The 21,778-nt window shown below is 32.1% G+C and overlaps 1 protein-coding gene across 28 annotated transcripts in view; it reads right to left on the reverse strand.

The window, feature by feature from the left end:
• RIMS2 (regulating synaptic membrane exocytosis 2) overlaps positions 1–21,778 on the reverse strand; it is a gene marked incomplete at its 5' end in the record, with an annotated part of 569,746 nt that overhangs the window by 165,765 nt on the left and 382,203 nt on the right. For 14 of the 28 annotated variants that reach the window (XM_082675035.1, XM_082675011.1, XM_082675034.1 and 11 more), the window contains 2 exons: positions 18,189–18,298; positions 19,204–19,383. In XM_082675035.1, coding sequence (XP_082531161.1) covers positions 18,189–18,298; positions 19,204–19,383 — 290 coding nt within the window. Of the gene's footprint in view, positions 1–14,729; positions 14,799–17,336; positions 17,370–18,188; positions 18,299–19,203; positions 19,384–21,778 lie in introns of all 28 variants that reach the window. The other 14 variants (XM_082675036.1, XM_082675033.1, XM_082675026.1 and 11 more) reach the window with 4 other exon arrangements.

Raw genomic sequence — 21,778 nt, forward strand, 5'->3', positions numbered from 1 at the left:
TAAAATAATTGATTTTTAAACTATAGGATGCTATATCATAAAAAAGAAAGTCACTTAAGTACAGGCTTGGCCTTATAAACTTATCTGTATGTTTAGAGGAAACTGACCTAACTTTAAATGAGCAACTAAATTCATAAATCATGAAATCTCACTTTATTCCAGGAGAACATCCTTGTTAACAAACAATGCTGTATTTACATCTGAGGGTGTTAGTAGTACTTAATGCCAAAATTCCGTCAGTTGATTTGTGTTCTATAAGATATTTACTTAGCTTGTTTTACGTCACTTTCTTCTGCCAAAAATAAAGTACATTCATTCTACAACAATCCAGAAATAATCAGAAATTACCAACCTGCTAATATTGACCAAGAACACAACCTCGATTATTTTTACCAGATTAGATGAATTAGACTAGCATCTAATTTGAAGACTAAATTAGAATATTGAGTTAGACTGAAATAAATTGCTTCTACTTTAAAAAAAGTGTCAAATTATTCAATAATGAAAGGAAGCAAGAGTTCACAACACCAAAACAGTCAAGAAAAAATTTAAATATAAAATTTACCCACAAAGTACACCTTTAAATATTTACTTTTCCTGATGATAAATTTTATAAAGCATAATTCCAAAGGTTGAACTAAGTAAAAGAAAATCCCTACCTTCACCATAGTTACAAATACATAAAGAATACAATATGTAAATGCCCATGTTGGAAAAAATTAAAGGTTAATACATTAAATCATAACAATGCTAAAACTAGGGGCTTATGCACACAAAAGCAAGTAGTAAAACACAGCTTGTTACTTTGAATATTTTCAATTTCCAAAATACTGTATAATCATACAGTAACCCAGCAAAGTGTTTCATTGCCCTCACTTTTCCAGAAAAACACAAGGATTTATTTTCCAGATAAGATACAGGAAGGTGAGTAGCATTGTCATGATTCAGGATATTTAGGGAAAAAGTAGCTAAGTCAATTCTAGATTTTCCTAGATATAGCATACCTTCTACTTAGAAAATGACAAATCAAGGTGGGCAATCTTTTTATGAATAGTATCAAGTAATCATCAAACATATCAGAAATCATTTATAATTACATCTCAAAGTAGATTCTGAACTATTTAAGTCCAAGACTTTTTTATTTTGGAGAAACTAAGGAACTATATTAGTTCTAAAACATTCATTTAGTCTAACTGAAGTTAGCTTTCTCACCACACTACTTTTGAGTTTATGTAAAATATGAGATAAAATATTTTATGTAAAAAATATGCTCTTTTCCCAGATACTGTCCTAATTACTAGAAGAACAGATAAACTCACAAAGCGAAAATAATAAATTTCAACAGATTAAACTTTGTTTTCAATGTTTAATAACACTGCATTACTGTAGGCCATAGTGTTCTCATCTAGAATCAGATTGCTCATTGAGAAAATAAACAACAGATTTTCCATGCTCATATGTCCTTGATTTGCATTAAGAATGTTTTGTTAACTTCACAGCCTAAACAAAATCTAATCCACATTCTAAATGAGGAAGACATTTAGCGATTTACTCTGAACATCATCCATAAAATCTGGGTTTTAAAATCATTTGTAGAATTCTTATATTGTATGATCACATCAAAAATACTAATATGATAAACATCATTCTCTTTACCAGGGATTTTCATCTACATTGCTGTCAGTTAAGTTAGAAATACTGGAAAAAAAATCACCCATTTTGCTCATAATTCTCTCAGAACAGCCTAGTTCAGAGATGTATTTTTCTTAAAAGAAGCAGATACTAATGCATATTACTTAAAGTTCATCTAAGTATTTGTTAACCCATTTTCTAGACTATATAATGCCATTTAGTCCTCCAGTTCCGTAGTCATATATTTAAAATAAAAATTTCAAGTGATGCTTTGTTAGTATACATCCTTAAAATGGCAAAATTCCCAGGTATTGTTCTTGCATAGATTTTCATAAAACACCAAAAGGAAAAGATAACGATATATGTTATTGATACATAGCTAACTTTGCATCTTGGGTTTGGGTTCGAGTCCTTACAAACTTTTTCTAATGCCACAAGTTTACTACAATAATCCTCTGATGAAGAATCCTTGACTATTAATGGAAGATGATCTCAGATTTTAGTGAATAAAAATTATGTTTTAAACCCTGATTACAATTACTAAATTATTAATATGGTAGATGTATCTAAATATAAAACAAAGAATGAATCCAAACATGTCTTCTGTAAAGCCCAGGCTCATAAACATGTTACTGAAATGCAATTAGCCCCACCTGATATCCCACTATTTTCCTCCCATTCTATCACTCCAAAGTCTCAATAATTAAAAATATTCTCAACATATCCTACCTCACTTTTAGAAACAAACAAATAAAAATATTTACGAACACTAAAATTGAACAAAGCATACGGCCTTAGCATATTGCATACTTACTCACGACATTTAGGATTTGAATTTCCAGGAATTTCCCAGTATATAGGAAAATGCATAACTGCCAAGATTGAAAATCTATAAGCAATTTAAACCATGACATTAAGGCACTCTAATTACATTAATTTTCCTCTACTGCGCACATAGTTTATATTCAGTTAGAAGGCTTAAGTGATAAAAAAATGCAATATATGAGAATACACAAATTAATAATATCTAAAGGAAATTTTAAAAAATTTTGTTTGTGAGATTTAAAAATATGTTTAGCAAATATTGCATTCTTTCATGACTTTAATACTCAATGTAATTTATTTACCATAGATATATATGGCCACAAACATATTCATGTAATCAGAAATGATGGCAAACAAGACAAATAAATAATAATTTATGACCAAGGATAACCTACATCACACAACACAGCAAGGAGACACTTTGAGAGTAATAGTTTTTGTTGTATAAATCATAACATAAAACCCATTTTATACTTTGTTTACTTTTTAAAATCCTCTGAAATATATTAAGCTAATTATTATTTTCCAAATAAGCTAAGTGATTCTTAATTGAAGATTTGAAAAAACAGGTAAGATATTTTTCTTACAACTGCATGAATATGTTTAAATTTGCAATGTGAATTCCAGTTTATTTACTTATTTTCAGTATGTAACTGTTTCACTAAAAGAGAATTCACAGATTAAGCCATTTGCACTATGGCATTTTTCCTTGCTCTCCAGACTTATGTAACATAATACTTTTTCTCAAAACATCCTATTATCCTTAATAGCACTATCACAATTATAATAACTAAATCTTTAGTTATAATTATTTTTAACTTACATATTTTTGCCAGAATGTAAGCTCTATGAGGGCAATTGCGGCATCGTTCTCGTCTACCGCAGTAACTAAGTGCCTACCATAATGCCTGGCATACTACACGATAGCAATGAATACTTGTTAATAAATCAGTTTAATTTATATATTGACATATTTTAAACTACATGTTTCAGAGATTTAACATGAACCAAGTTACCACATAAAAATACATTAACCCTATTACTATAGACTCAGCCATTTAATGATGATAGTGTTATAAAAAAATCCATCTGTATTCTAAAATTTTGAATGAAATTTTCATTGTACTCTCATCCAATTACTGATTAAAAGTAGTACTGATTATTAAGTTGATTGGTTATCTCTGCATTTTGCTTCTCTTCCTTTTACTCCTGGTTCAAGTTTTTGTCCTCTGCTTAATTAATCTTATCTCCCCCAAAAAAAGAGAAGAAAGAGAGAGAAAATAAAATCACTTCATTTCAATTTATTGGTAGAATTAATGGTTTGAAGAGGCTCTTTATTGAATTAGAATACTATGCTATCATTCCATCTTGGTTTTGTTGTAATATTTTTAGCTCCAGAATTTGTAAATAAATCATTACCAATTGGTAAGATATCTCGATAGCATTTGCAATTAAAAATAAGGAACAGCCTACGAAGACAAACTTTAAAAAAAATTATATTGAGTTTTCTATAGTACTTTTTTAGGGACGTAAGCACCTCTCATGAGGGTAGTTTAATTTGGATCAAAATAACCAAATATATAAGTTAAGTTATCATTTGTGCTTAAGTGAGTCATTTTTTTTCTTAAAGAAATAATCTTAATAATAAAATAATTGTTATTTTCCCAAAAATATGTGTAATTAGTTTTCTAAACAAATCTTGAAATAAAGTTTTCACCACTTTAATCTAAACAGACTCTACACAGTCTAAAGTTCACACCAAAGTGAGAAAAATGAGGTACAACAAGCACACACATATTTAAAAAGCATGAAATGCAATGCTTATCGCCTCATGCTTTCAGGGGCTTTCCAAATCCTGACAAACCTGGCTCAGATTCGTGTTTCTTTTGCAGCAATGGTTTGTCATCACTTAATGTACCATTCACATTTTTCTGCTGGTCTTCCCATGTAACTTCTAGTATAAATCAAAAAAAATAATCAGAGTTTGTCAGAAACATTAGATAATTTGTGTAATAAGAGCCTAAAATTACTTCAGGGATATAATTATTTTTTAATATTTTTCCCCTAAATTCTCTCATAAGCTTTCAGTAGTACGTAGTTAATGTTTTAAATATAGAAATGTGACACTTAAAATTGTTTTATAGATTTCAAAATCCAAAGCATTTAAGTTTGCTTCCAGGAAATTCTAAAATCTATTTGCAATAAAAGAATTTTTGAAGATATGAAGAAAACGATGATTTAAATGATGTCAAATAAAGTTTTCTTCTTAGTTGATATTAAATAATTTTATTTTAGAAATAAACATTTTGCTAAACATTACTTTAATGTGGTGAAATGAAATGTTTATATGGAACTAAAATGCAGAGATTTTCATATATATCAAGAGAAAATCTGTAACATTTTAGTATATGATAAGATGGCTATTTATTTTACTACCATATTTGGTACTTTCGTTAAACAACAGAAAAATGTATGTGCTATGGGATATTATTTCAATAAAAACTATTAACAGTTTGGTATCACTGAATATGAGTTACCTGGCTTATCTAAAATCATTTGGAGTTATCTGTAGCATAATATAATATTCATTCATTCAACAAATATATATTCAGCACCTACTATAACCCAGGCATATCTAGGCACTGGGGATACAACAGCAAAAAAAAAAAAATAGACAAAAACCTATGCTTTCATAAAATTTATATTCTAGTGGGAGAAATAAATTATAAACAAGATAAATGAGTAAAATATTTTGTGACAGATATTGATAAGTACTAAGAAGACAAACATGAAGTAGGTAAGAAGTAAATAAAATGTGCAGGGTGTGATGAAAATTTGAATAGACTAGTCATGGAAATCCTCATTAAGAAGGAAGGTTTTGAGTGAAAAACTTAAGGAAGTAAGGGAGTTACCCTATGGTTATTTAGGGAGGGCATTACAGGTAGAAGAACAGCACATGCAAATGTCCTGAGGTGGGAGCATGTCTGACATGTTCTAGGAAAGCACGAAGGTCTCTGTGGCTGGAGCAGAGTGAACAAAAGGGAAAGTCATAGAAGACGAGGTTAAAGAGGTAATGGAATGGAAAGTGGAGGGAGTACAGATCATGTAGGTTCTTGGAGGTCATGTATCAAAAGACTCACTGGTCACCATTTGATCTTAATCTCATAGTAGCATTCATAAACACTTAAGTATACACTTGCTTTTCTTTTTACTCACATGTTTCTAAAGCAGTAAGTCAAGTAGACAGTTACTATCTATGTACATTTTAATCCCCAGGAAGTTTCACCATGCCATAAACAATTCTCTGGTACTTATTCACCTCTGGCCATAAATAGTGGAATACTAACCTATTTTATAATATTAAGCTAAGCAAAACATAAATAGGAAGATAAAAATCACTATCGAAAATGTAAAAAAGTATGCTATACTGCAACATCAAATATGGATGATTTTGGATACACCACTTTGATTACTTATACTGCTAGAAATGACGGCATTAAGTGTAAGGGTTTTTCAGTTCCTATACCTGAAATAAATGTTATTAATAAAGGACATTTGTCTGGACCAACATAAATCAGTTACTGCAAGGAAACAAACTTCTTGCTTTGGGAGTTAAATTTACACCTTGGTGTGTAGTTGACCCCCTGATTTCGTAATTGGTAAATAATCTGATAAAGATGCAATATAGTTTTCCCAAGTGGTAAACAATCTGGATAAAGATGCTATATTTGAATCAACTGCTAGTGGAAAGAAAAATCTTAAAACCTTTAAAGAATATACAAATCTTCTGGCAAATTCCAAGACTAGTTTAGCCCTCTTTAGCTAAAAGAACAAAGGAATCATCTGCTCCTTAACCAAAGTTAACCTGTAGTAACACAAAAACAACAGACTAATTTCCCCATGTTGAGGAAAATAATAAACTCATTTATAATACAGTATTTCTTGATTTTGAATAACCTGCACTTTGGGTTATCTATCAATATATAATATTTAAGATTTCACAAGCAATAAAGGGTTGTTCCTAAAATAAAATTTTCTAAAATCCTATACACTTGTCATTTAAAAAGTTGTTTCACATATCACCATTTGATAAAGTTTGTGATGTTCCAAAAAAGAAGGACACTCTACCTTCTGAAGTAAAATTGAGTGTATCGAAGTAGAAATGGCTTGTTTTGAAAATGGTTCAGCCTTTCTATATACCAGTAGAAAGCATCTTCTGAAGTGTGGAGGAAAATATCTTAACATATAACAGGGTTAATTTTTAAACACTTTCTCTGAATTGACAAACATTTTAGTTGAAGAAAATCTATTATATGGCAGTAACAACAACAACAAAAAACTCATAACCATCTATTTAAAAATAGCAGGCAATATAACAATGAAAGAAGACCTAGATCAAGGCTGTCAGTGACATAAGGGAGGTAACAGATAAATTACTGGGCTGAGGAGGCTTTTAGGAACATTTCTGCCATTAACTAGCGGTATAACCTTAGACAAATGCCACAGCCCCTCTGCCTCTAATTTGTTACATTTGAGGTAAGAAAGCTGGTCTTGAAATTTCTAAGGTTATTTCCAGCTCTAAAATTAGAGTTGCTCTGGCTTCTTACCACTGATTAGTCAGGTTTTATGGGAGAGAACCTATACCAGAGATGGTAAAATTAAGACACTGAGTCTAGAAGATTTTCCAGGAGTTCTAAATGTGTCTATTATCAAATCCTATGTTGAAACCCAAGTGTCTACTTTAAAACAGAATTAAAGTCATAAAAAGAACAGAACTGACTACCAACTCATTAATTCATCACCCAAAAAGCAATGCTAAGAACAGCTCATACCTAGCCCTATTTGAATTTATAGGTCATATAATTAAAATGAAATATTTAATGTAATTAAAAGCAAACTAGTTTTATGTCAGGAAAATGCTCAAATTGTTTGAAAAGTGTTTTAGTTACACTAAAGAAAAAATAGCAAAAAAGCTCTAAGTACGCAGCACCTTAAAGATAGTCTTTTCTATTAAAGGACTATTACGGTAATTTAAAAAATAAAAGTCTTCTTAATGTTAAATAATAAAGATCTTAAAATCAAAATTTAAGTACAAAGTGGTAGCCCATGATATTGTACATCTACTACCAAAGAGTAAAAGTGAAAAATGCATAATGTAATTGAATTGTAAGTATGACTTTGAGAGAATATGTCACATTGCTCAGATGCAAACTAGAAATCCATTCAAGTACAGAAAACATCCTAGAAGGGAGATAACTGCATCAAGTAAATAGTTGCGAATTTAATTTGTAGATAGGGAAGCTTAAAAATTGACTTAATAACTATTAGATAATTTGAAGAAACAATTTACTCATGAAGACTTAACTATGAGGTTAAGTGATACTTTAAAAACCCACATTTCTATAAACTATATTCCAGCTAGTTTTCATCACACCATGTAGCCAATCCTACATCAAGACAACAATTTAAAGAGCACAAATTCCTATATTAAAAGATTATACTTGTATAATACTATGTGTTTCAATCTGCTTTCACATACAGCATCATATTTGATCCTATAAAACACAGAAAGGACCTTCTATAAGGTGGTTTCTACAGGTAAGAAAACAAAGAGCTGATTAATAAGGATAAGAACTAAATAGGTATCTTGGTTCACAAACAATTTCACATGCGTTATCTCATTTGATTCTCAAAAAAGCATATTGGGAACAAAAGAGAGATGATAAGATTTCCTTTTCTCAGATGAACTAACTTGGGTTAAGGGCCTAGAGTCACAAAGTTGTTCCCTAGAAAAGGCAGGCCCTGAGCCAAGGTTCCAAAACCTGTGCTCTTTCTGTAGTACCATATCACCTTCCTAAGATTATGTTATTTTCAACAAACAGAAGATGGCCTTAGGTTTGTATTTAGGAAGGCACAATGACATGTTTTGAAAAATGGCTGAAGTTTGCAAAAATGTATGAGGTGGAAGGGGTTCTCTCCTAAATCTGATTAGTCAATTGAGGCTTCGGAAGTCTAGAAGAAATAAAATGAGAAAAAGGGGAAGAAAAGAAAAATAAGGAGGAATGGTCTCCAGGAAGGAAAGGAAAGATTAGGAAAAGAAATTAGAAAATACTTGTTTACAAGTTAAGTGATGGAGTCCATCATATGATTGACTACTGAAATAACCTAAATAGTCACATGTCCTCAGTCTCTTCTCTTTCAAATCCATTGTGTTCATTGTCACCAAGTTATTATTCCATAAGACAGATGTCATTGAATAAAATATATGATAAATTCCTTGCTATTTTAAAGTATCCCTGAATCTGTCCTATTTTAATTTTTGTCAAATTGTCATTTATCTAAGTTGGCAGGGAATGCTGTACTTAGGAAATATCTACCAATGCCACTATAAAATCCATTCCTGTCTAGATATCAAATTTGGAAATTAAGACATGGTATTGGTATTCTCCTCACTCTAGAAGCATTCATGAGAATACAGAGAGGCAGCAAAACAAAACCTGTCCACACCCTGTCACCCTAAATGCTATCCAATTCCTTGAATGCTTACAGAAGCAAGCATCCATTATGAAGACTGTCAAAATTATTTTATTATTTTTGGTTCCTTTGTAACCTGTATTTTTAGGTTATAATGTAGGCAACTATACACTGAGACTCAAAGGATCAAAATATTTTTCCTTCCATCTCATTGTATATCTTTAGGGACCTGACTTGTGAAGGCAGTATATTAGGGTTTAGTTTATAATCCCACAGCAAATGGCTCACTAACAGACAATAGTAGGTTATACCTGTTAAGTTTCCAAAACCAAACCAAACAAACAACAATAACAACATAAGCTATAAATTAAAAACAAAATGATTTGAGACTTTACAATTTATTAGCCACATCTCCAAAACACTTAGCTTCTGTTAAAAATCCTTATAGGATAGTTTATTATACAGAAGAGATAACTGAGGTTCAGGGAAATTAAAAGCTTTGCCAGAGAACATATGCTCAATAGTAGAACTGAGTTTAAGATGCAATTTATTAACTTCCAATGGAGTTCTCTAAACATTATGAAAAGTCCAAATGGTTTAAACAATTTTGACTTATGCTAAATATTTGCATGTTGAGTTTTACATGTGGATTGAAATGTACAAATGTTGGGCAATATGCAACAATTCATGCTGCAATCCAGTTGATTTCTTTCCTCCTTGTACTGTTTCTTATGCAAGCTACGTGATCAAGAATAGCAACAAGGTTACTATTTTCCTCAAAACTACTAAGTAATATGTATTGAATAACTGGTTCAGAGTGATGATCATAATCAGGTTTAGTTTCACTTTAAATCCAAAGTTTTCAGATTCTGTGCTGAAAATACAAAATTATAGCAAGAAATAATAGTACTTATTATGTGACAAGTATTGTTATAAGCAATTTAAATATACCAAATTATTTAAGAAAGTTAATTTATAGCATATCTACATAGCAAGGAATGTTATTTAGAGTAGACAGGGGCTAGTTCAAGGCAGATTTTATCATTATCACCCTTAGAAGGTACCCAGTGCTCTTCCACATTTTCCAGCATCTCTCTCCCTACACCTGACTTTCTCCATTCACAGGCTCTAACTTGCTTCCTATGAAATTTGTGTGTAATAATAACTCGGGTCAGTCCCTAAGGAATATTTACATTTCAGTGTTCTGGAAAGCCTACGCTTTATATTATTAAAATAATTAAGCCATTAAAGAATATCAGAATACTAAGTATTATCACAAGTAGTGGGAGAAATATTTGGGGCTGAAAAAATGCCCATAACACCTCAAAACTTACCTCCTCTATACGTATCACAATCTTAAGAGACTGTATGTAAGTGACATGTTATAAAATAATTTTACCAACTATGTTTCATTTGTTATCATTATATTATTACTGTTTTATTTTTCCCTTGGGAGCTCCCCAAAGCAGGAAATATATCTTATTGATCACTGCATCCTCAATGACTACCTAGGACAACAAACTAAAAATAGCAGCTATCAGTTGAATTGAGCTAAACTGTTAACTAATATCTAAAATAAAACAAACGGTTGAAACACATGCAAGGAGAATGCCATTCATCTGAAAAGGCATGGTATATAAATGCACAAGATTGGGAGTCAAGACTAGAGGTCTGCTCCTATGTGGACTGAAGAAAGCTAATTGTCCTCTAGAATTCTACTCCTTTATCAGTAAAGAAAAGCTGTTTTATTAAAAGATTTATAAGGTTCCTTCCAAATCTAAGTCTTGATTCTAAATCTAGGAGCAAAGCTACAGAACACTGATAAATGTCTTGGCAAACTATAGGCAGATGGCTTGGGGCCAGATGGCTCTATAGAACAAATTGGCAGATCTTGATTTAGAAGTCAGAGGATGAACATAAAGTTTCCCATATATCTTTCATGTATTCTTGTTCCCCTGACCTATCCTCTTAGTCTAGATTTCTATTTCCTTTCTTCCCTTTACAGCCAAACTCTTTAAAAGGTGCCTATATCATCTCCATTTCTTTCCTCTTCCAAATCCACTGTAATTGGACTTTTACCCCCTACAACTCCACCAAAACTACTCTTAATAAAGGTTAGCACAATGACTTGCTATTTGCTAAAGCTAGTGATCATTTCACAGTCTTGATAATTCTCTTCTGCTTCAAGCACTTTCTTTATTTCTATTCAGAGACACTACAATCCACGGTTTCCCCACTACCTCTCCTCCTACTCATGATGCTCCTCAGTCTTTCCTGCTTCATTGTTTCAACTTCTAAATGTTAGAATAGTTCGGTTCATAGTCCTTGGACCTCTTCTTTTAGCTACCTATGCTTGCTCTCTCAGTGATACCAATGGGGCTCATGGTTTTAAGTCTCTCTTTGTAAGGATGAATCCTAAACCTGTAACTACAGTCCAAATCTCTAACCTGAAATCCAGAACATATTTCAAACTGCCTGTTTGACATCCTATCCTACATGTCTAACAGCATCTCTAACTTATATCCAAACCTGAGCACCTGATATTCCCACCAAATCTATTAATAGAAACTCCATATTTTCCCAATTACTGAGGCCCAAAACATGGATTTTATCATGGGATCTCTTCTACCCTGTCAGTTAATTCTGTTGGTTCTATCTTTAATATCTATCCAGAATCCAACTACTCCTATCATTCTGGTCTAAGTCACCATCACCTCTTTCCTGGGTTATTGGGAATGCCTGCTAATAGTTCTCCTTGTTTCTAATCTTAATTATTTTGGGTTATTCTCAATGTAACAATCAAACTGATCTTTTTAAAAAAGAAATGGTATTGTGTCACCTTAATCAAAATCTTCCTACTCCACTCATGGAGGTCAAGAAATAGATAAAAATGACAAATATGTAAACAGACATTGGGAGCTCAGTTAAATTTTTGTGTTTTTTTATGGAGAATATTCATTAATTACAATACGTGATATAATTTTATTTATTTTGCTATACAATTTTCACCTTTTCATAATAACCTAGCATATTTTAAGAATTTTATGCTTGGAGAGGTATTAATGAATAATTAACACTCCAAAGTAAGAAGAATTATTTTAGTGCTAAATCAATCTTAAATGTGACATTGTAGACATTATTTATAAAAGATAAAGACAGGGAAGAAAGAGTATATTGAAAACTAAAGGACATTTCAACTAAATTACTGAAGCACAACACTATGCATTTCTTAATTTGGCTCAATAACAAGGGAAATTGTTAGGATAAGAAGATATTTTAGAAGGCTGATTTTTTTTGATGTAACCATTTTAAAATGCTGACATTCTAAATCAACATGTGTAGCTATATTTGATTATCAATTACTGCAAAACATATACAGTCCTACTGTTTTTTGGGTTTTTTTCTTGTTTTATAAAGAGCTTTAATCTTTTTGAAAACAAAGTTAGGTCAAAATGCATACAATAGGCATTTTATGTAATGTAACTTTAGCTGGCTTTAAAATCAGTCCTACTGTTTTTGACAGAACTTAGTTGTGGGGGATGACAGAATTGTCACTTATAATTATAGGAAAAACTAAATATAAGTATTAAAATCAATCATCTTTTTAAACTGCCTAGGCAATATAATAATGTATAAAACTGCAAATATTAGTTTTAGTACTGTGAAAAATCTACAAATATCACAAATGTTTGTTTAATACTGTTGAACTCATAATTAAGTTGATTTCTACTTTAAAATATTTTTAAATAGTTCAATTTTAAAATAATTTCTGGGTTGAAAAATATGCATGTTGTGTTTTTCTAAATGCATAATATCATGACCGTAACTATCTTCCTCAGAATCTTACTCCTTATGACCAAAAAAGCAAAACTTTTTAATGCCATACATTTCAATAGAATAGGGTTGTAACAGGATCCAATAATAAGGTAAGTACTTCAGAAACAAATTTTGTATTCAGAAATGTATTTTAAAAAGAGAATACACTTTAAATATTGGATAACTTAAATTGGGACTATACTTCTATTTATACTTATTTAAGAAAGCACATTACAAATGTCAAAACAGAGTGTCTAATATATAGAAAGGCACTCTTAACTTCATATTAGACTTGCCTTTTTTCCCATTATTAGGTGGGCTTGGTGTTTCTCCCTCATTGTCTTTATAACATTGAAAACAGACAACAGTGATTAATAATCATGGTCATTAACAACCCAAATAAAAACCAAGCACACCACAAAAGATGACATCACACACCAGAGAAACAAATCCATGCACTAACATGACACCTCACATTAATGAACAGAAGAGCAAAGTATACCCTTCCTAGCCCATAGAAAAGTAAAAAAAACAAAAATAAAATGAGGAATAACGAGTCATTTTATAATAAGTTAGGAAGATTGTAGTTACGGTTTTATTCTAAGAACTAATGTAATTTATCAATTTCATTTTGAGAATTAAGCATAGGTGACAAACTGGCTCAATAAATGGACTTCTTTATCTTAATAAAGTTAAAAATAAATAAAAGTGATATTAATTACTGCTGAAGTCCCCAAACTAATGATATACTTAACAATGACTTTACTGCAAAAGCCAATTCGTGAACAGTATGAAAGCCTTTTGGTATTCGTATGGACTAGTTTCAGATACATAGGAACGGGCAAGCAGGGAAACATTAACCACACAGCTAAATTAAAATGAAATTCATTCTTACAGTATTCCCTAAAAATGTTATTCCTATAGCACTTCAAGAAAATGGAAGATGTGTGACATTCCAGTAGTTAGTACACGATATGTTCAGAACAGAGATAGCTATACTTTCTTATTGATATAAATATGTGTCTAAACTTGCCTTTGTTTTCATTACCAGATGTACTCTGATGATTTTTCTCACATTTATGACTTTAAAAATAGCTACTAAAAAATTTGCAATTGCAGTTTAAGAGGTTTTCTGTCTTAAACCACAAACACTACTGCAAGAATGCATCCATGAAAATACATCTTATGCACAATATACATAATAACATTGCTTTCACACAATGGTAAAGAAGAGAACAAAAGGCACATAAAGTACATGCTACCATTCATGAATACAATACTTTCAGAAATATTCTGACAAAGAAAGTGGCAAAAATTATGGTATGTAAACATAATAGGGGCTTAAAAACACCAAAATGAAGTGTCTTCATTCCATTTAGAAGGAGGACTCTTTGGGGAGAAATTAGGATTGTCAATAAATAGCGCAATACTGAGCTGGGTTGAAGATGAAGCTACAGTTAATTGTTCTTAATTTAGAAAAAAGTTTATGGATAAATTATAATAGTTTCTAAAAGTTTCAAGAATTAAAATTTTGTAATTTATATTCTGCTCTATATTTACTTGTAATTTACCTCTAAAAAATCAAAATTGTTGAGAGAAGAGACTAGAACTTCAATGAACCTACACTCAGTGAAATACAGTGTTTTAGTAGGTACCCAAAAAACATTTTTGAGTAAATATATGAACTGAATGTAAGGCTGGGGTAAAGGATAAGTATAAATCTTAGTGAGAGGCATTGTCTATAACTTCAGTTTGATTTAAACAATAAGGAGAATGTTCAAACGGGTAAATTAAATACCCTGATGCTAGCTCATGTAATATCTTTCCACTAATAAATTTAAGTAATTATTTTAAAATTAGTACTGAACAATCTGTTCTTTATTCTGTATTTATAAATTTGGAGCCTAAAGTCTTACGTGAAATAGAAAAGTCATACTTCTAAAACATTTGATTATTTATTTTGGACACACAGTCAAACACACCTGCCTTGACCTCTTCACCCTGCTTTTCTCCCCCCTGCTCTTCCACATGCTCAGTTACTTCATTAACTTCTGTATATGCAAAAGTAAAAGTAAAGAAAAGGATAAGACCAGATATGTACATCTGTTACTCTTAAGTAAAACAAAACAACGAATTTCAAATTATTCATGATATGAGTGATAATAAGGAGACAAATAGATTATTTTTAATGAGTTTCTGACATGTTATGAAAGCACATAAGTATACTGTTAATAAATTATCTTACTGTCTCCTTTTATGATAACTTTGATTTAAAAAAGAAATTGTAGCCCGTGAGTATTTGTAATATGTAATATAACTGTAAGACAGGCAAAATACTTCATCTATAAACTTGATATACTCTTAGAAAAATAATACTATATAACTTTTCTTCTAGAGAAACAAAAAATAATATTATAAACTCGTTTTTATTTTTATAAAATGCCAGCACATCAAAGTTAGGGGTAAATTAAAAATAATAATGCCTTACGGTTGTTTAGTACATTGTACTTTCATTATATTGTTTCGATTTTCTCTGACTCTCAGACAAAAAGAAGATGACTAATACTGTACCACTGTCAAGACCAACATATATAAGGTTTTAAATTAATTAACAGACTAAAATATATCCCAGGTCAAAAGGAATTAAATTAGGACTTGTTCATTTTTCAGCTATTGAACAGGATCAGAAAATAAACATGTCATTTCTTTGATTCTAAAACAGTGTCACAAAATTATAAAGTCTGAAAACTTTTTAAGAGATAATCCAAACATAATTCAATTTAGACCATTAATCCATAGTCAATTTTGGGTTATACCTTTAACTTCAGTTAGAAGCTGAAGACTTCTAAAGGAGATATTATATATTGCCTTTAAAGCTAAAGAAAAGATACAATCATGTATCTGCTGGAGTCTTCATATCAATATTTATGAAAACACTGCTAAAATCATTCATACTTTTAAGCAAAACAAAACAACCAAAACTCCCCAAAGTCTTTTATTTCATACTGGAAGGAATAAGAGAGGTTTTTGACTCTCCTCTCTTTTATTTATAAAAATGGAAAAGTCACAATTAGAGACATTATAGGAAAACTGTGGTTTTTATAGATTCTATAGGGCAAAACCAGATAGAAAATAGAATGTTTGTTGACAAGCCCATGAAAAACTTCCCTGACCTTCAATATCAGCATTGTTTTTTAAATATCAGCTTTAATGTCAGTTTTTTTGGTATATTTATTATTACAAAGAATGGGACAACTAATATCTCAATGGACTATTGCTACAGAAGATATTAAAACTGAATTTAGAAAAAAATATGGCATGAATTATGTTTCTGACTTCATATTCCAACAAATGATGCCAAAACGCTATCTTTAAAAATTGTGGGGAGAGGAGACAAAAGATTCTGTATGTATTACAGAACTTTCCTTATGGAAAGTACTTTTAAAATTATACATTCCCATTTTTATGTAAATAATTGACAATTATAGAAATGCTAATATCTTTTTATCAGGCTGTATAACAGACCATTAGTCACGATAGCACTGAGTTGTTTACAATTATAGTTCACAGTACATAGTAAATAAAAAGGACCACAAAATAGGAGTTGATAAATCATTCAGCTACAACTAACAAGATCACAACTTGTTCTAAGTTATGTAAGGCAATAAAAGTACTGCTGCTCAAATGCAATGCACTTAAAAATAAGTTACAAATATGAATTTTACTATAAACATATATAGAATTACAAGATTATTTTAATGGTACTTTTTACACTATTTGAAGTAGCTTTTCAATTTGTAAATAAATATTTCATGCATTCATTCAACAACTCTTTACTGAAGGCCTATAATGTGCCAGGCATTATTCTATGTGCTGGAGATTCATCAGTAAATAAAACAGTTAACAATTCTTCAAAGTTACAAAGTCAATTGCAGAATTCTATAATCAGCAGAGGAATTTTTACTGTCCTGGTAAATGTATGACACTCCATATATCATGATTCAATATTTTCTCTTGAGTCATAATGTAGCACTGACAATCAAACTGTACATATTTAACTTTGTTACACTATAAACAGTCTTGCTACAACATGAAAAATGATGCAGGAAATACAAAGCACAATCACTATCTAATGCAATTACTTTCTTTTCTAGAAAGCCAAATTTAATAATTGAAAGATCATCATAAATACAAAATGAAATATATGATGATAAATATAACTAGACTAGGTGTACATCCTCAATGACATAAACACAGACTGCAATTGATATCTTTGGTTAAAGTCTTACACAAAACATCAAATTCTATTTAAAAAGCAAATTTTTTAAAAAAGAAAATTTTACCTTGTGATTTAAAAGAAGTTAAATTCTTTGCATTCTTACTTGATTGAATCAAAAAATTTAACTCCTTTGTATATTTTCCAAGTAAGACAAAAGTCAAATACTTTACTGGAATCATAAAACAAAGTAATTTTACTGTAATAAAGGTCTATACAGTGGAGGGACATCAATTGCAGTTGGGTTTATTTTTGCTCACATAACCCCTAAAAAGGCTGTCAGCACAAAACAAACCCTCCTTTATGTACAGACCTTCATAAGGTTCTATCTCCTTGACTCCATTGTCTAGGAAAAACAAAATAATAAAACAAAAAAGGGAGCCAAAGCACAGGGGTTAAAAACAACAGTAATTTCCAAAGGCACAGAATGTATCATCTATTAAAGAAAAGTTAAACGGTGACTTAAATGTGTTTGTTGGTTTGTTTGTTTTGGTAAAGCACATCCAATTACCAAATAAAGGGACCATTTTTTAAAATGACATTAAAAATTATTATATTTTATCATCCATGCTTTTACAGGCCCTTTATCCAAGAATTTACAGATGTCTGGGGAGTACGTTCATCTGTGTATAAGCAAATAGTGCTTCTTATGCAAAAATTTGAAAGTATTAAAGATATCAGTACAACACGCATCTTTCTTGTATATTCATGATTACCTTTTTCTGGTACTCCAGTTTTGAGAAGGATCACCATTGTTGTGCATCAGCTAACCAGTCCTTTGCAGTGTGTGAAAATTGATTTGGCTAGTTACTAATAAACTTTATGTAACTATCAACAATTACATAAACTTAGTTGTAGCAAAGAAACATCACCCAACTGCTTATTTAAGAGCATTAAGTTTACTTCTTAAAACGCATTTATTAAAGTTTGAAAAATGTGCAAGAGCAATAATGATAGGTTATTTTTGCCTGCAAAGATTATAAAATTTAAATGCAAAATATATAATATTTATAAATATATTTATAAATATAACTACTAGCAAATGCAGCTAAGATATTCCACTGACAAAAGAAGAAAGCTAACACAAAGGTAGTAAAAAAGAATCTTGATTCACCTTAGCTTCCATGGGTATTTCCTATATGACACAAATAGAAATAAAACTTACTTCTCTCCAATGTTCCCTTTGGTGGAAGTTGTGGGAGTTGACGGCCCCTTCGTCCTGCCACTGGAGTACTTGATGGGCTTGTTTGGACAGACCCAGTACGAGGGTGAGACCTACAAGATACATCATTAATATTCATTTTTCAATAGAATGAGTTAAAACACTTTCAACACATTTGGTTCATATGACAGCTGTATGGTGCAATTTTAAAGAGCTTTAGCTGCTGATTAAAAGGTTAGGAAAGTAGGACAAAATATGGATATTTGAATGATTATCTAAATAGCAAAAGATGTTTATACTTTTATGTAATATGCATACATACACAGATACATGCACACAAAACCCTACAGTAAAATCCATGGAATTGTTAATGTAGATCAGTATTCTATCCATATGAAAGCAAGAAGAGAATTCTGCAGCTCAAAAAAATGAAAGGTAATGCTTACATTTCTTTCTACCAGATTTCAAATTCTTAACACTAACCTCCCTCCCTTGACCCTAAGAGATTTTTGCTCAGGCTTGTATTAGATATCCCTTTATTAGAAATTATCTCACAAGACTACAAATAAAACCCTGAACAATTCAAAATTCAGCTAAAGAAGATATTGGTTAATACATGATATTAGTATTGATAGAAAGAAACTAAAAATCTAGTTTTATTTATTGTCATTATGATGATTATTCCAAAAGTGATGTCTAATGGACACAAACAATTTCTCATTCTGTAGGAGAACATGATAGTCATGAGGTGCATTATGTGGGGATTTACCCAGGACTCCTGATAAATGAGAAATCACAAAACAAATGAGGTCAGGACAGTTAATAAACAAATTACAATGGCAGTCACACACTATTATATCCGCTGAATATAAATAGTGTGCTTACACTGAAAAGGTTAGTGTCGATTGTTATTAGTGATCAGCCAAGGATGATAGAAGAGACCACTTAGCTGCTGGGAAAGTAAAATGGTGTGCTGGTGGGGCAAAGGGGAAGTTAGTCTGATTGATTTATCTTTCACCTCGATAAGGCAGGTGAAGGAGGGGCAGATCTTCCAGTCATTAATGAAGGCATCGACCTCATGAGGTTTGTATCAGGACGTTCAGTGGATCGGGAGCGGGTGGCTGTCCGCTCTAGGAGAGGCCGTTGTTCTGTTGATCTGGATCTGTGATATGGCTGTCTATCTGCTGCTTCACAATCCCTGAAACGTTAGTCAAAAAGCAGCTCAGTTGATCTTTAGTGCCCTTCTGCTATTTTGTTATGATGCATCAAACTGATTTTGAAAAAGGTAATTGTTTAAAATTATTGAGTATGGAAAAAAAATGTTCTCTTCCCCAACGTATTCTGAGTAAATTCTCACTAAACTTCGTAAGAACTTTTAAGGAACCAACATCTGCCTTTAATAGCAATTCCCAGTGAAGACAATAGGAGTTGCTCAGTTATAATCAAAACAAAACTGTTTTCCAAAATGAATTCTCTAAATAGAACGTGTGAAATATGTGAAGTATTCTAATGTTTGAAAAGAATTCTTTGACTTTTCCTAACATTTTCAAAAGAGAAAAGAAAACCATGAAAGCACTAATTCTCAAGTCCCTAAGTCTGTTTATTAGTATACCAACTAAGATGTAAAATGGCTGTCAGCACAATCATCGTGTATTGATACACCTAAACATTCAAACAGCAGTATCAAAATGTTACGAGAAAGCTGTGCAACTTTGCAGTCTGTAGCCATATTTAAACATGGTCCAAGGCTTCCCTGGTGGTGCAGTGGTTGAGAGTCCGCCTGCTGATGCAGGGGACACGGGTTCGTGCCCCGGTCCGGGAAGATCCCACGTGCCGCGGGGCGGCTGGGCCCGTGAGCCATGGCCGCTGAGCCTGCGCGTCCGGAGCCTGTACTCCGCAACGGGAGAGGCCACAGCAGTGAGAGGCCCGCGTACCGCAAAAAAAAAACCCCAAAAAACCAAAAAAACATGGTTCACAAGAAAAATCACTGTATAGAAAAGGAGTTACTCAACCAATCTATGCCATTTATCTCAGTGCAGTTTAGCGATGCCAACCAACACAATTCAGGATGGGTATTAATTGATTGAAATAATAATGGTTCTGAAACAATGTGATTTCACGCAATTTGACCACAAATAAATCTAACATCAAAACCTAATCCTGGGGCTTCCCTGGTGGCGCAGTGGTTGAGAATTTGCCTGCCAGTGCAGGGAACATGGGTTCGAGCCCTGGTCTGGGAAGATCCCACATGCCACGGAGCAACTAGGCCCGTGAGCCACAACTACTGAGCCTGTGTGTCTGGAGCCTGTGCTCCGCAACAAGAGAGGCCGCGATAGTGAGAGGCCCGTGCACTGCGATGAAGAGTGGCCCCTGCTTGCCACAACTAGAGAAAGCCCTCGCACAGAAACGAAGACCCAACACAGCCAAAAATAAATGAATAAATAAATAAATATTTATAAAAAAAAAAAAAAAAAAAAAAAACCTAATCCTTCCTGAAAGAAGCAGACTTAAATGAATAACCTATCAATACTAATTTTTGTATCTCTGGAGTCTAGCATAATGCTTTTACATCTAACATGTAATCAGTAAATGTCTCCTAACACCAGCCCCACTATCTATGGAACAACCCAAAAAACACTAGCTTTGGCTCTAGAACTCCAAAGTAACACATACTCCAAAGTATACTTCAAATGAAACTATTATCCCCGCACGTAGTTGTAACCACAGCAATGGAAATGGTTATATATTATAGACAGCAAAGAAAGCAGTAGTCTCCCTCAAGATTAATGCATTAAGGACTTCAACTTTACCTATAAATTCTCTCAATCTTATTTTTGATAATGAAAAATGCAAGCAATTAAAGAAAAATAAGAAAAGAAATGACACAATTTCCCAAATGTAAGTAATTACGTGGCATATTGGACCAGTAGGCATTAGATTAGATGACTTTAGGAACTGGATACTGGATTTACTCTACAACGTTACCTTGTGATTATCTTACACTTTCAATTCATAGGGTAACATGTAAGGCAAGTAATTTTTTAACTATTTTTAAGTCCATGTACTATAATATGATTGATTTCTTAAGAATTTAGTTTTTTTATAAGTGTACCCAGAATACGTGAAAAGAAGCTGAGATTAAATGTAAATACATATACAATATTCAATTACTAGTCAAAGAGAGAAATGAAAAGGCAACCTGATAGTGTAAGAAATCATAATTCTATTTTTGTTCCTGAAAAACTATTTTAGAAAGAACACTCCTCTTTAGAAATAAATATGCTCAGGACTTCCCTCGTGGCATAGTGGTTAAGAATCTGCCTGCCAATGTAGGGGATACAGGTTTGATCCCTGGGCCGGGAAGATCCCACATGCCGCGGAGCAAATAGGCCCATGCACCACAACTACTGAGCCTGAGCTCTAGAGCTCGCGAGGCACAACTACTGAGCCCACGTGCCACAACTACTGAAGCCCACGTGCCTAGAGTCCACACAGTGCAATGAAGAGTAGCCCCCGCTCACTGCAACTAGAGAAAGCCCATGCACAGCAACAAAGACCCAATGCAGCCCAAAATAAATAAATAAATTCATTAA

This window comes from Grampus griseus, assembly GCF_964374135.1.
Source record: "Grampus griseus genome assembly, chromosome: 17".
Lineage (NCBI taxonomy): Eukaryota > Metazoa > Chordata > Mammalia > Artiodactyla > Delphinidae > Grampus > Grampus griseus.